Genomic DNA, 13,055 nt, shown 5'->3' with positions numbered 1-13,055 from the left:
AATCTGCTGACCCCAAGATAGTCTCATATGTTCTCTTCTGAAAACTTTATTATTTTACCTTTTACATTTAAGTAAAGGTACTTAATTGGAATCAATTTTTGTATATGGTGTGAGGAATTGATTTTTGTGTATGGTGTGAGGTAGACATAAAAATTCATTGTTTTGCAGTATGGATATCCAGTGATCAAGCACCAGTGTACTTCATTGTCTAATGTATTTTTTATTATAGAATTTCTAAAATTACTTTGAGGTTTATTGGTACTATATCAAATCAACACCATTTGGGTAGTATATTAGTTTTCTAGAACTGTTGTAATAAATTATTACAAACTTGGTGTCTTAAAACAACAGAAATTCATTCTTTCACAATTCTGAGAGCTAGAAGGCCAAAATCAAGGTGTTGGCAGGTCAGGATTGGTTCCTTCTGAGGGAGAATTCTGTTCCATCCGTCTCTCCTAGCTTCAGGTGGTTGACAGCAATCCTTGGCATTCCTTAGTTTGTAGATGCATCAGTATAATCTCTGCCTCTTCTCTCTGTGTTTTATAAGGGCACCCAGCATTGGATTTGGGCCCCCTGTAATCCAGTATGACCTCATCTTAACTTGATTACATCTGCAGAAACCCTTTCCGAAATAAGGTCATATTCAAGGTTCCAGGCAGACATGAATTTTGGGGGGACACTTTTCAACCCAGTGTAGGTAGCAATAAATAACATTAGTACATATTGCTCACTTTTTTCTCTGTTAAAAGACAGTGTTGGTACTAATATACCCCAAGAGGAGGCAGAATATCTGCCTACTCTGAAGCTGCCCAGCTAGTTAAATTTCATGATGGCAGAAGCCATCCTTCCCCCTGCCTCTCTCCATTAACTGTTGAGGGCCTAGTGTCAGGAAGCACTTGACACTTACCTCAAGCTGTCCCTATGCTGAGAACACAGATGCTAAACTCAATTCAAGGAATTGGACCTTTTGAATATTTTCCTACTGTAACACTTAAGTAACTCTGCATCTTCATCCCAGATGATGATTTTCAGTTTGCTGGGCAGGTATGTGTTTATTAAGAATGTACTTCAGGATGGGGTCCAGCTGGACTGATGGTTAGAGGGCAAGGGCAGGAGGCTTAGTATGAATTGGTGAGACCACAGGCCCTTTCACTGCTGTAGATCTTCATACACTTGATTGTTAGTTCAAAGTCAGGTTAGCTTTGGTTCATCAAGAGGGAGAAACTGTCCCTTTAAAATTCTTATTGAAAATCTTAGGGCATTCTGATAGCATCAAAACTCTCAAAATATGAAATCTGACACACTGCAATCTGAGATTGGAATGACAGATATTTCTGAGTCCTTGGATCCAATCTTCAGATGGTATTTGTCATTAATCTTGGTGTCTAATTAACTTTTTATGTCATTGTCAGCAGAGCATTGTGTGCGTTTATTGGTCACTTTGTTATGTAGGCTACACATACCTACATAACACATACCTTTATATCACATTTTGTGATGTGTGCTGTGGTGCTGTGGTGGGTAGGGTCTGGAGGCACATTTGAATTGTGTCAGATTGTTCACATCTGATGTTAACATCTGATCCCAGCCATATTCCTGTTTCATCACTTCAAAGTTTGTCATTCTTTTATATCTGAGGGATTGGTGGGGTAAACCTTTTGTAATAAAAGCTCACACTTCACTTTTAAGAAGCTCAGTTGACCCAAGAAAGAACTCCCTGAGCATCTCAGTGTAAAATTAAAGCAGTAAATCAAAATGTAATACAGAACATAAGTGCCAGCATCTTTCCCTGTCTGTTTTATTTTTAAAATCATTTTGTGTTCTTGTTGCATTTTATTGCATATCCAATGTTTGTAGCTTGTATAACCCATCAATTTATTCCTTTTCCCCACTTGTCCTTTTCACTTTATGAAATAAGAGGATTGGATCCCATTGTATAATGAATTTAAATTTGAAAAAATTAATTTAGAACCATGAAAAACAGGTTTAATTTTATTTTTAAAAGGGAAAGGTAATTTGACGCACTTGCTATGGTTTGTTAATATTAAAAACATAACCTGGATTACTTACAAAAATATTTTATAACAGCAGGAAATTTCTAAAAACAGAATTATTTCTTTAATAAAATCTTTTGCTCTATTATGTTATCATTTGAAATACATTTAAAATCAACTGTTTGGGGAATTCCTCTTGACTGTATGGTACAGGGAACAGCTAGTACAATTGCGCCCTGTAATTCTGACCCAGTAACTGCTCAGGATTTAGCCTCAGCGTCTTCAGTGTCCGGTTTCCCTTGCTTCCAGTACTTTAAAGTGCCTTTTTTTCCCACTGGCTTCTTTAGATTTTAGTAAACTCGCAAGAAGCATTGTCATTTTTCTCCGTTAAGATTTTTTTAATAGTATTTCAAGCATAACTTTTTTTTCTCATTCTTCCTTTGTTTCTCTTTGACGTTTATGAGTAGCTTTTAAATTTCTTTGATTCTTCATTCATTTGGGATGGTCCTATCGTGATGCTGTTGAGAACGTCGGGCCAGTGCATGGCAGCATGTCCCAGCGCAGTCATGTACATCCAGTAGGGTCTTCTGGATCGCTGTTAGGTTTCTTGCACTGTCAGTTAGCACGGCAAGCATTTTTCCACTTCCTGTCGTCCCAGTGATCGCAAGCTTTTTCACTCACACATTCCGCAAGGTGTCTGTTCTCTATTTATCGCTTTTGAAGGGAACAAACAAAAGTGAGTTGACATGTTATCACAAACTTTGAGTTTCTCCTTGCACAGATTCTTTTTTCCATTCATGTAGTCAGCGCCCTGAGAGACTTACTCAGAGAAAGTCTACTGAGAGAATGGCCTCAGCAGTTTACAACTCTCCAACTGGGATTCATTTTAGTTATTGACACTGGCACTCTGAAAGAATATAATGCTCTGTTAAGAACTTGAGCTGATTTTCTGGGGTTAAGAGTTTCTCTGTGTGGTCATCTGTGGTACTTGAGGTGAGACATGACAATGGTGATGGTGTTCAAGAAGTCCCAGTAGGAAGAAATGCCCCTGTGCTAAGAACCCTGCAGGTGGGGCATGCCTGTAAATTTTTTTTGTTTTGATTCTCTTTATTAATAGCCATGAAACTTTTCTAAAAAATACCTGTAAGCATTTTTATATTAGAATTTTTGTTCCTTTTAGTGACATTCATACATGCATATTTCACATGATGAATTTTTTAAATCCAATGTGTGTCTTCGCCCCCTCCAAGCACCACAGCTTACAATATGGCAATACTTGCATATACTATGAACAGCTTCTATGCTTTTGTTGTGGGTAGAAATGACAAAGAAATGAGAGATATGTTGGTTTCTTAATACCGTCAGTACACATTTAAGAATGACTTTTCATTCAGAAGTAACTATAAGAATGGACTGAATAGTAAGTGATATTACTGAATAACTTAATTTTCTTAAGCATGATAAGGTTTTTGGTTATGTAAGAGAATGTCTTTATTTCTGGGAGTTGCATGCTAAATATTTATAAATGAAGTACCATGGTATCTGTGACTTAACTTTTATGTGGCTCAGCTAAAACCAGAAAAACAAATGTGTGTTGTGTGTTAAACACACACAGAAACAAAGCAAATGTAAGAGTTTTAAAAACCTGTGAATCTAGCATATGAGTGTTTATTGTACTATTCCTGTTGCTTTTCTGTAGGTTCAAAAATTTTTTAAATTTACAAATTGGGAGGTAGACACAATAACTATAAACTATTCTTCCCTGCAGTCTTCATTTTTTCATTAATTTGATTAGGTTAATTTATTATGGCGTCAAACTAGTTGATATTTTAAATATTCCTTTAATATTGGATTCAGAAACATTTAAACAATTGCCCATCAGTAAAGAAGTATATTTTTCCCTCATTGCTTTATGGATTTATGGATTCTAAAGTCATGAGATCGTCCTTCCAGCAGTGTTGTGTGTGATACTTTTTGGCAGGAAAATAACTTCTAGCTGAGTACACACGGAAGAAAGATTTCCTACTGCACATAAGTCATTAATTCTTTCCGTGTTATGTCATTAAAAGTGCCCCTTGGCTAAAGCAGCCCTGTGTATATAGCTGTTATTGTTATTGAATGGTTTCAGCCCAGCTCTATGTGGGCTTCATATGTCAGTTGATATTTAATGAGGACTATCTATGCCCTGCTTTTTTTTCTCTTTGGGTAAATTTTGGGAAAAAGAAATTTAGTTGTCCTGATTTCTCTGGTTTTCCTAATATTATTATTCTATTATAATCCATTTTGTCTCTCTAGACCAGGGTATTTAAATTGCTTCAAAGCCAAATCCAACAGCAGACTTGGACTGATGAGGGCACCCCATCTATTCGAGAACTTCGGTCAGTCTTGCTAGAATTTGCTTGCACCCACAGCCTGGAGAACTGCAGCACTATCGCCATGAAGCTGTTTGACGATTGGGTGGCATCCAATGGAACTCAAAGGTGACATGTGCTTCTACTCAAATGAACTCTCTTCTTCTTGTTTACCATACTGAAACCAGGTCATCACTGTTATAAAACTGAGTGTTAATGTAGGTGAACTCTATGCACCTGTGTTCCCAAACAAGACCGTTTTTTTAAATTGTGGTAAAATACATATAACATAAAATTTCCTATCTTAATTTTTAAATGTACAATTCAGTAGTGTAAGTATATTCAAATTGTTGTGCAGTGGATCTCAAGAACTGTTTTATCTTGTAAAACTGAAACTCTTTACCCAAACAACAACTCCCCATTTTCCCTCCTTCTACCCCCTAGCAACCACCGTTCTACTTTCTGTTTTATCAGTTTTACTGCTCTAAATACCTCATATAAGTGAAAACATACAGTACTTGTCCTTTTGTGACTGGCTTATTTCATTTAACATAATGTCCTCAAGGTGCCACCATGTTGTAGCCTGTGTCAGAATTTCCTTCCTTTTTAAGGCTAAATAATCCATTGTGTGTATATACTACATTCATCCACTGACAGATATTTGGATTGCTTCCGCCTTTGGCTCTTATGAGGAACACTGCTATGGATGTGGGTGTACAAGTATCTCTTAGAGAACCTGCTTTCAGTTCTTTCAGATATATAGCCAGAAGATCATATGGTAGTTCTATTTTTAATTTTTTGAGGAACAGCCATACTGCTTTCCATACTGGCTGCACCAATTTAATTCCCACCATTTAGTGCACAAGGGTCCCAGTTTCTCCACATCCTCACCAACGCTTGTTATTTTCTGGTTTTTTGATAGGAGCTATCCTAATGGGTGTGAGATGTCAAACAAGTCTCTTAATTTAGGACTAAAGCAGAGCAGGTAGAAGTTAGCAGTTAGGAGAAATGTTTTTGATGGTTGGTTCTCTCCAGGTTCCTTACTGGGTATTATGGAAACAGATTCAAGCATCAGACAGAGAGTTGAGGTGGCGGATTTGGATAACCTTTTGAGTTCCTTTCCAGCTCTGAAATCTTGATAAAGGCAGAAAACTGTGCCTCTTCTCCTCTTCTCCCCCCCACCACATTTGCTGCTGTATTTCTATACTGGAACTTACCACACTGTGTTATAATGTATATATTTATTATTCTGTACTTTGTGATTGCCTGTGAGTTCCTAGAGGGCAGAAACTGTGTCTCGCTCCTCTTCCCTCTCCAGCACCCAGCCAGTGGCTTTATGGGTGCTCAGTGAGTAATTATTGTACTAAGTTGAATGGATATTCTTTATAGTCACACCACTAGGAAAGTAGCGGCCACTGAATTTAAACACTTTCTTGACTATTAGTTGTACAGTAAAAACTCTTCTAATTATTATTACCTACTTTGACCCCAAAAAACACTACCACTAGTCAGTTCCTTGCCTTTGTATTTATGATTTTCTCTTGTTCTTATATTTGGCCACCTCTCTTACAGCCTACCTACTGATGTCATGACTACCGTGTTCAAAGTTGGAGCAAAAACTGAAAGCGGCTGGTCATTCCTCTTAAGCAAGTACATCTCTATAGGCTCTGAAGCAGAGAAAAATAAAATACTTGAAGCTCTTGCCAGTTCAGAGGATGTACGGAAACTTTACTGGTATGAAACTACCCAAGGAATATGATATATAGAAACCAAAAGCATAAAAGCATTGTACTCCCGGGGTGGGAAGCTCATTTTCTCTGGGGTCTTTCTTTTCCTTCCTTTACTCCCAGGCCAGACCTGACTTGAATGGTGCAGTGAGGAGCCTGCAGGTTCTGGGCTTCATCTGAGGGACTGGACCTGTTCAAATAGGCAGGAAGAGCTTTGCCCAAAAGAGGTTGGGAGATGCCAAGAATCACTACCGCCTTCTGCTTTCTGCTTAAAAACTTCTGCATCCCCTTAGCGTGCTGTGTTTAATTCCACAGTTAGTGCTTCATTCTTTTTGGTCAAAGCATTCCTCTGTCCAAGCTGTCATAGCTGTCATTTTGAAAATGCACACCCTTCAGAAAAAGGTAACATGTAAATGCTTATAGGTTATGCCTTCATTTGAATTTGTCAGACTGTTCCTTTTTAATATTCAGCTGATGAAGACCTGGAAATGGGAGTTTCACACGGGGGAGGGAAAGGTAGTAAATAAGGCCTCCTGATGGGAAGAACAGTCAGTGGCAGGGTAGAGGGGCTCTAAGTAGCCAAGAGAAATATGAAACTATCTTGAAAGTCAGCACTGGGAAGGACAGAGGGAAGCACTTGGGTCTCATTGCTTCTCTTGTTTCATTTTGTTCAGGTAAATCCTAATGGTGTCCCAGAGATGTCCTCAGCATCTGCCCTGACCCACTTCCCAAAGAACACACTGTAAATAGGCATTTTCTTCAAAGTAGTAGCCAGCCTCTGACCCAACCAAATAGAGTAAAGTTTTTGTTTTTAAATTAGTAATAATTTGTTTATTAAATAACATTTAATAAGTTTATTTTAAACTAGTAATACACTAGTAAATTTTCATTATAAAGTATTTTAACAGTACCTAGAAAAATAGCATAAAATGTGAAAGTATCTCTCATATAATCCTTCACTTCCATTCTTTTTCTTTTTTTTTTTTTTTTTGAGGAAGATTAGCCCTGAGCTAACATCCACTGCCAATCCTCCTCTTCTTTTGCTGAGGAAGATTGGCCAGGCACTAACACCATGCCCATCTTCCTCTACTTTATATGTGGGACACCCACCACAGCATGGCTTGATAAGCAGTGCATAGGTCCACACCCAGGATCCGAACCGGCAAACCCCAGGCTGCTGAAGCAGAGCATGCAGACTTAACCACTGCACCACAGGGCCAGCCCCTCACTTCCATTCTTATTCTCTCTTCTCTGTTAAGTGTCAGTCCTGGTCTGTGTATTTACATCCATAAACATAGGTTTATGCTATACCCAGTATTTTGTGATATTCTTTTTAGTGAATAATCAGTCTTTGAGATTTGCTGTGTCAGTTCATAAAGCCTGCTTCATTTGTTTTTATAGCTGCATAGTATTCCATAGTATGGCTCTATCATAATTTATTTAACCCTTCATATCTTGATGGGCATTTGGGATTTTCCCCTATTAAAAACGCCGCTACGTTCTTTTTGGGGTATGTGTTTTCTCACTATAAGCAGATATTATAGCATAGTAGATAAGCATCCTGCTTACATTCAAATGACAGGCTTTAGTATTTATTAGCTGTGAAACTGGGCAGTTACATAATCTCAGTTTCTTGAGCTATGAAATAGATATAGGTAATAATTACTTATTTCAAGCATTGTTATGTCAAGAATTTAGAACATTATCTAGTACATATGGAGTATCAATAAATGTTAATATTGAGTATATTCTGAAATTTATCTTCATCTGCACATTATTCAAACAGACCAGTTTTTTAAGAGTGAGGATATACCTGCCTACTCAAATCAAATAAGATTTTTAACATAAAAAAACACCAGTCTCCAGAATTATAATAAATTCTACCAGAATTTATTTCTGAAATGTTCTTACTCCGTCACAAACTATTTATGATTATGTGACGGTTTATGTCAGTGCCTGTCTCATTGGTGAGCTCTTCCTTCATTTAAAAAAATGACATTTTCAGTCTATTGATTAATCTTAGACTAATGCAAAACTTGTGTCCTTGAATTGCTACAGAGCTTTAATTAGGAGACCAATACTAATATCACTTCATTGTGAATAATTGTTTTGGAAGCTAGATCTGCTTTGCTCTTCAGGTTAATGAAAACTAGCCTCGATGGAGATATCATCCGAACACAAAAGCTGTCATTCGTCATTAGAACAGTGGCACGACGTTTTCCTGGACACTTACTGGCATGGGATTTTGTCAAAGAGAACTGGAATAAGCTTGTACAGAAGTAAGTTTCTCATAGAATTAGTAGCTTTTAGTATTTCTCAGGCTCTGCATTTGAAAAAAGTTCCCAGTGTTGTATTGGTTTGCAGGAGTTATGATTTGCTGTGAGAGGAAAAATGCTTCAGTGACAGTTTAACTGAAAGACCCAGAAATTTTTACATTGGTAAACATGACCCCGTGACATGAGTCATTTAACAGTGCTGTTCTATTTGAGTGCTGGTCAAGCCAGCCTTGCCTGACACCAGCTCACTGAGCTCAGCATGGCCACAAACTGTTCAGAATAGCTGTGTAGTTCTGCATGTTCAAAAATACCTTTTCGTTGTGAAGGGATTGGTTAAGAACCCACGCCTAGCTAGATAAGACTTATAGGTTTCTGTCTTTTAAAGCAGTAATGAGATTTCTGGGTGAATAAAATGTGATTTTTGAGTAGGTTAGATGGCTTAGTAATTTATTGGTATATCCCTAACTCCTGCCTTTCTCTGCCCACCTTTCCTCCTCAGGGCAGTGAGTATAGAACTGCTCCTGACCCTGCAGGGCACTGCCCAGGAGCACAGCTCCACTCTGCTTTTGGTGTGGGTAGCTTACAACGAAGCATTTCCTTTGCTTACCAGCAGCTGCCTCATTTTTTTGTCTTTTTTGCTTGTATTTCTTCAGGTTCCATCTGGGGTCCTATACCATGCACAGTATTGTTGCTGGATCAACTCACCTGTTTTCAACAAAGGCACACTTGTCTGAGGTTGGTTCTATGAAATACTAGTAGGGAGATTGGGTAACCCTTATCCCTCAGGCTGCTCAGGTTAAGTCAGCTGGTGGCTTCTTGTGCCAATTCCTGCCCTTTCTCTCTGCCTTCATCAACACTAATGATTCTGCACTGGGATTACTTCTAAAGGGTAGATATACAGCAATGAGGAAAACTTGTGATGAGGATTTCATTCTCAACAATATTCCCTTGTCTTCCTGACACAAATAATTTTTTGAGTTAAGATCAGCATGTGCCAGGTTTCTTTTCCAGTGGTAATAAAATTGTTTTGAAGATTTCCATCAAAGGGCAAAATTGGGCACCAAGCCTAACTTTAGACTCTAACTCATTTACTACTACTTAGCTTTTTTTTTTCTATTTTAAATTTGAGTAGTTCATCCTTGCGGGAGTAAGGGGAATTCATTTTTAAAATTACTTCAGATTTTACTGTACTTGATCAGGAACTTGATGTAAATACCTCAAATATTAAAGCACTTCTTGTCTCTACTTCTTTCAAGACATCAGCACAGCCATCACTAAGGTAAAGCTTGTTTGAAAAGGATGTTCAGAGTTACTGAGATTTACTCTTCTGTTCTTCTTTTGAAATACTTCTGTGTGCAACTCACAGGTCCAGGCATTCTTTGAAAGTCAGTCCGAGACGACCTTCCGGCTTCGTTATGTCCAGGAGGCTTTGGAAGTTATTCAACTGAACATCCAGTGGATGGAGAAGAACCTTAAAGCTCTGACGTGGTGGCTGTAGCACTCACAGCCACACCTCCTAGTGTCACCCATTCAGAGAGCTTATTGACTTGGGCTCTGCTGCTTTTGCAAAAGCCAAGGTGAAGCCAGGGTTGCTGCCGAGTTGTTTGCACTCTTGGGTGTTCTAGTTAGCTCAGGGCCCGTCTGTGTTTTTCATCTGTCTTTTCTGAAATATCTTTGGGCAGTATGTAATTATTTATTACAAAATTATCTTCACCTAAATGCCAACCATCTACAAAAACAATGAGTAATTTTTCTGCCTTGAAGATACCCAAATGGGGAAAAAATCAGTTTGGGGATTCTGTTCTGTTTGTCAGTATCTGGAAAGTACTGACAATGTGAAACAAGGAAAGATCTACCATGGGAACCACCATCTTTGCAGGCTACTGGTTTGTCAGCCATTTGTTGCTTCTTGTTGATAGATGTTATTTGAATGTACAGAGTTAGCTTCAAAATGTATGGGAGTGAGGTCGATGACACGTGCAGCTGGAGAAACTGATCTCAGGTGTGCAGATCTACTTTGGGGGTTTTGATTAATCCTTTATTTTCTGGAAAAAGTTTAAATAAGATCTTTAACTGTTATATTTTTTTCTGCTGAATAGCCAGGTGCTACAGAATTTTTAAATTTTTGTTGTATTAAAAAGATAAATAGCTCCAAAAGATTAAATTTTCCAAATATTTAACACTTTCTTTTTCATCTTTTAGGAAAACATTTCAATCCAAGTTAGCTTTAATTGTCTTATTCGTGAATTACAGTATTCTCCAAATCTGTACACTTTTATCACTCCCTGTCATAGATACACCTTATGTTATAAATAATTTCTTTTAAATTTATGGCAAGCATTTTGTTAATACTGATGTATTTTATCATGACTTTATCACTGTTGCTAAGAATACAATTTGTTTGTTCCCTTTTGGTGTGATAGATCATGGACACTTTCTCTCTGAGTCATACCCGTGGGTGGGTTTTCATTTTATGTGATAGAGTAACATATTAGAACCATATTTTAGAATAGGGCCTTTGAGAAATTCAACCTTTTTATTTGAAGTTCACCATAGTACCTTAAAGGAATAAAGAGAATGTGGGATAGGAGTAACTTGATTCAGGTTTAATATGGTGGGCTTTGAATTTTTTCTACTATCAAAAACAGTACTTTTATTTAGTTAAAAAATTGTAGTTTTCTTTTATCATGGCCAAACTAACAGATTAAAAGGAATGGCCAGGAAAGAAAGAAAGAAAATGAGGGAAGATATCCAAAACTGTATGGCATTTTTACTCCTTCTAAAGGAGAAATACTGTACTTGAACTTTTTGAGCTATGCAGACTTATACCTAGATTGTGTGTTTCATTGATTCTTAGGAGAAAAGCTTTCTTCCTAATGATTCTTGAGTACTTTATATTTTGTTTGAAAACATCTTTTATGTACGTAAAAAGGGTAGTTACCCATTTACAAGCACTTACAACACTCCATAGAATCAGACAATGGGAAAGGTCACCTTTTTGTATTCAGCAGGTGTAAAGTGAGAATATGTGGGATTGTGTATAAAATTATATTTTATTTTATGAAAATATTTTTATATAACAAAATTTAAAAGGCTGGTAAGCTAAAAGATAGCTTTCTTTAATCCTAGTGTGTTTTCCCCCAATTTAGTCTTTTCTAAACAACATTTCTCTCTGTTTTAGAGTAGAAAATATTATATCCTGAGAATCACAGAATGGTCTAAAGATGTCTTATTGAAACTTGGGGGATTGTAGGTCTTTATTCCTCCTGTGCTTCAGTAAATGAATGATCACTTAGTTGATATTGAAAGTTAGTGTGTTTTTATATTTTTAGAGTGGGGACAAATACTAAACTTTTGACGGGTTTTTTTGTTGCTGGTTTTTTACCATGTTATATTACTAAATTCCACTTTGATACAGAGTTTAAATTTTGCTACTTTTCAAAATCAGTTAAGATTCTTCAGTTTTGCCTGCCCATCTTTACATTGCTCCTGTAATATATGTCAGCTCTGCGTATGGCAAATCTTGTCTCAAATCATATCATTTTTCCTGTGAGTGTGTGTGTGGAGGGTGGGGTGGGGGATGTTGTTATAAGTAAAACCTTTTCAAAACATAAGCTAAATAAGAGGTAGCTCGTTATCCATTGGTATCTGTGTACCCAAAAGCTGTGCATTCCCCTGGTACCAAGTTCATACTATTTGTAGCTTTATTTGTAGGCTTCGCCTCAAATATTTGTAGTTTTAGCAGGCCTCACCTCAAATTTTCGCACAGAATTCCATGATTGTCAATGTTATGCTTACCCATCTACATGGGACTTCTAAAAACTAATTCTAAGTCAGGAAGATACGGTTAAACAATAGGTAGAATATATAGTGTAAGCAATGTAATTGTAGTTTTTGAAGTTTTTCCCCCAAAACTTTATCTTAGCCCCTGTATTTCTGAGAACTCACGTAGACTGAAGCACAGCAGTCACAGCGTGCTTTTAAGCACACAGACCCGTGGCACAGTTAGGTACTCATCTGACAAGCGTTATATTCACCGCAAAGAGACGGTCTTCTTGAATGTAATTTAGAAGGCGTGTCACACGAGATTACTGGGAAAGATGAGATTGGAAATTGGGAATTGTAGAAGAAAAATTTATGAATTGGAAATCGGGAATTGTAGAAGAAAAACCTGTGCTTTGGAAATCAGAAGGTCCTTGAAAGTAGAAATCTACGGAGTCCAGTTTGTTCTGTTAAAATCGAGTGATTAGCTTCGTTAAACTGCAAGTAGTGTCAGCTTCCACCATAAGCTTGTGCCTCCCTCCATCTTATTGTTTTATAGAAGTCTCTCTAAGTGAAATTGTCATTTGCCATTGTTTCAGTGTTGATGAACTTTCTTATTATCACAGGACTCTGTTATCCTTTGCCGTTTGTGTTTTCCTGTTATTGTACTTTAGCCACGGTAGGAGCAAAGGAGCTGTCAGAAGAGTCCTGGGTATGTAGAGGATGTCAGCTGCCCCAGTCTTAGGGATACCGAGCAGAATCCTTTCTGAGTGTCGAAAAGTAAGAAATGAGAGTCGAGTGCTGAGTTTGTCAGATTACTGATAGTCTGTTACTGAGTTGGATTTCGAGTCTACTCAGACTAAAGCCCCTGGAACCATAATCTGCAGTCAGATTGCTGAACCTTCACACAATCCCCGTGCATTTCATGGGGCTGCAGGGAAGGTG

At 37.6% G+C, this 13,055-nt stretch overlaps 1 protein-coding gene across 2 annotated transcripts in view; it reads left to right on the top strand.

Annotated features, from left to right (window-relative positions):
- LNPEP (leucyl and cystinyl aminopeptidase) overlaps positions 1-10,770 on the top strand; it is an 88,695-nt gene extending 77,925 nt beyond the window's left edge. For both annotated transcript variants that reach the window (XM_070517703.1, XM_014867246.3), the window contains exons 14-18: positions 4,290-4,474; positions 5,918-6,079; positions 8,211-8,351; positions 9,002-9,083; positions 9,715-10,770. In XM_070517703.1, the coding sequence (XP_070373804.1) occupies positions 4,290-4,474; positions 5,918-6,079; positions 8,211-8,351; positions 9,002-9,083; positions 9,715-9,846 (702 nt within the window). In that variant the 3' untranslated portion in view covers positions 9,847-10,770. The remainder of the gene's footprint in view (positions 1-4,289; positions 4,475-5,917; positions 6,080-8,210; positions 8,352-9,001; positions 9,084-9,714) is intronic.
- The last annotated feature ends 2,285 nt before the right edge of the window (positions 10,771-13,055 follow it).

This window comes from Equus asinus, chromosome 9 (genome assembly GCF_041296235.1).
Source record: "Equus asinus isolate D_3611 breed Donkey chromosome 9, EquAss-T2T_v2, whole genome shotgun sequence".
NCBI lineage: Eukaryota > Metazoa > Chordata > Mammalia > Perissodactyla > Equidae > Equus > Equus asinus.
Note: the sequence above shows the minus strand (reverse complement) of the source record. Positions and strands in the feature narration are given on the sequence as shown.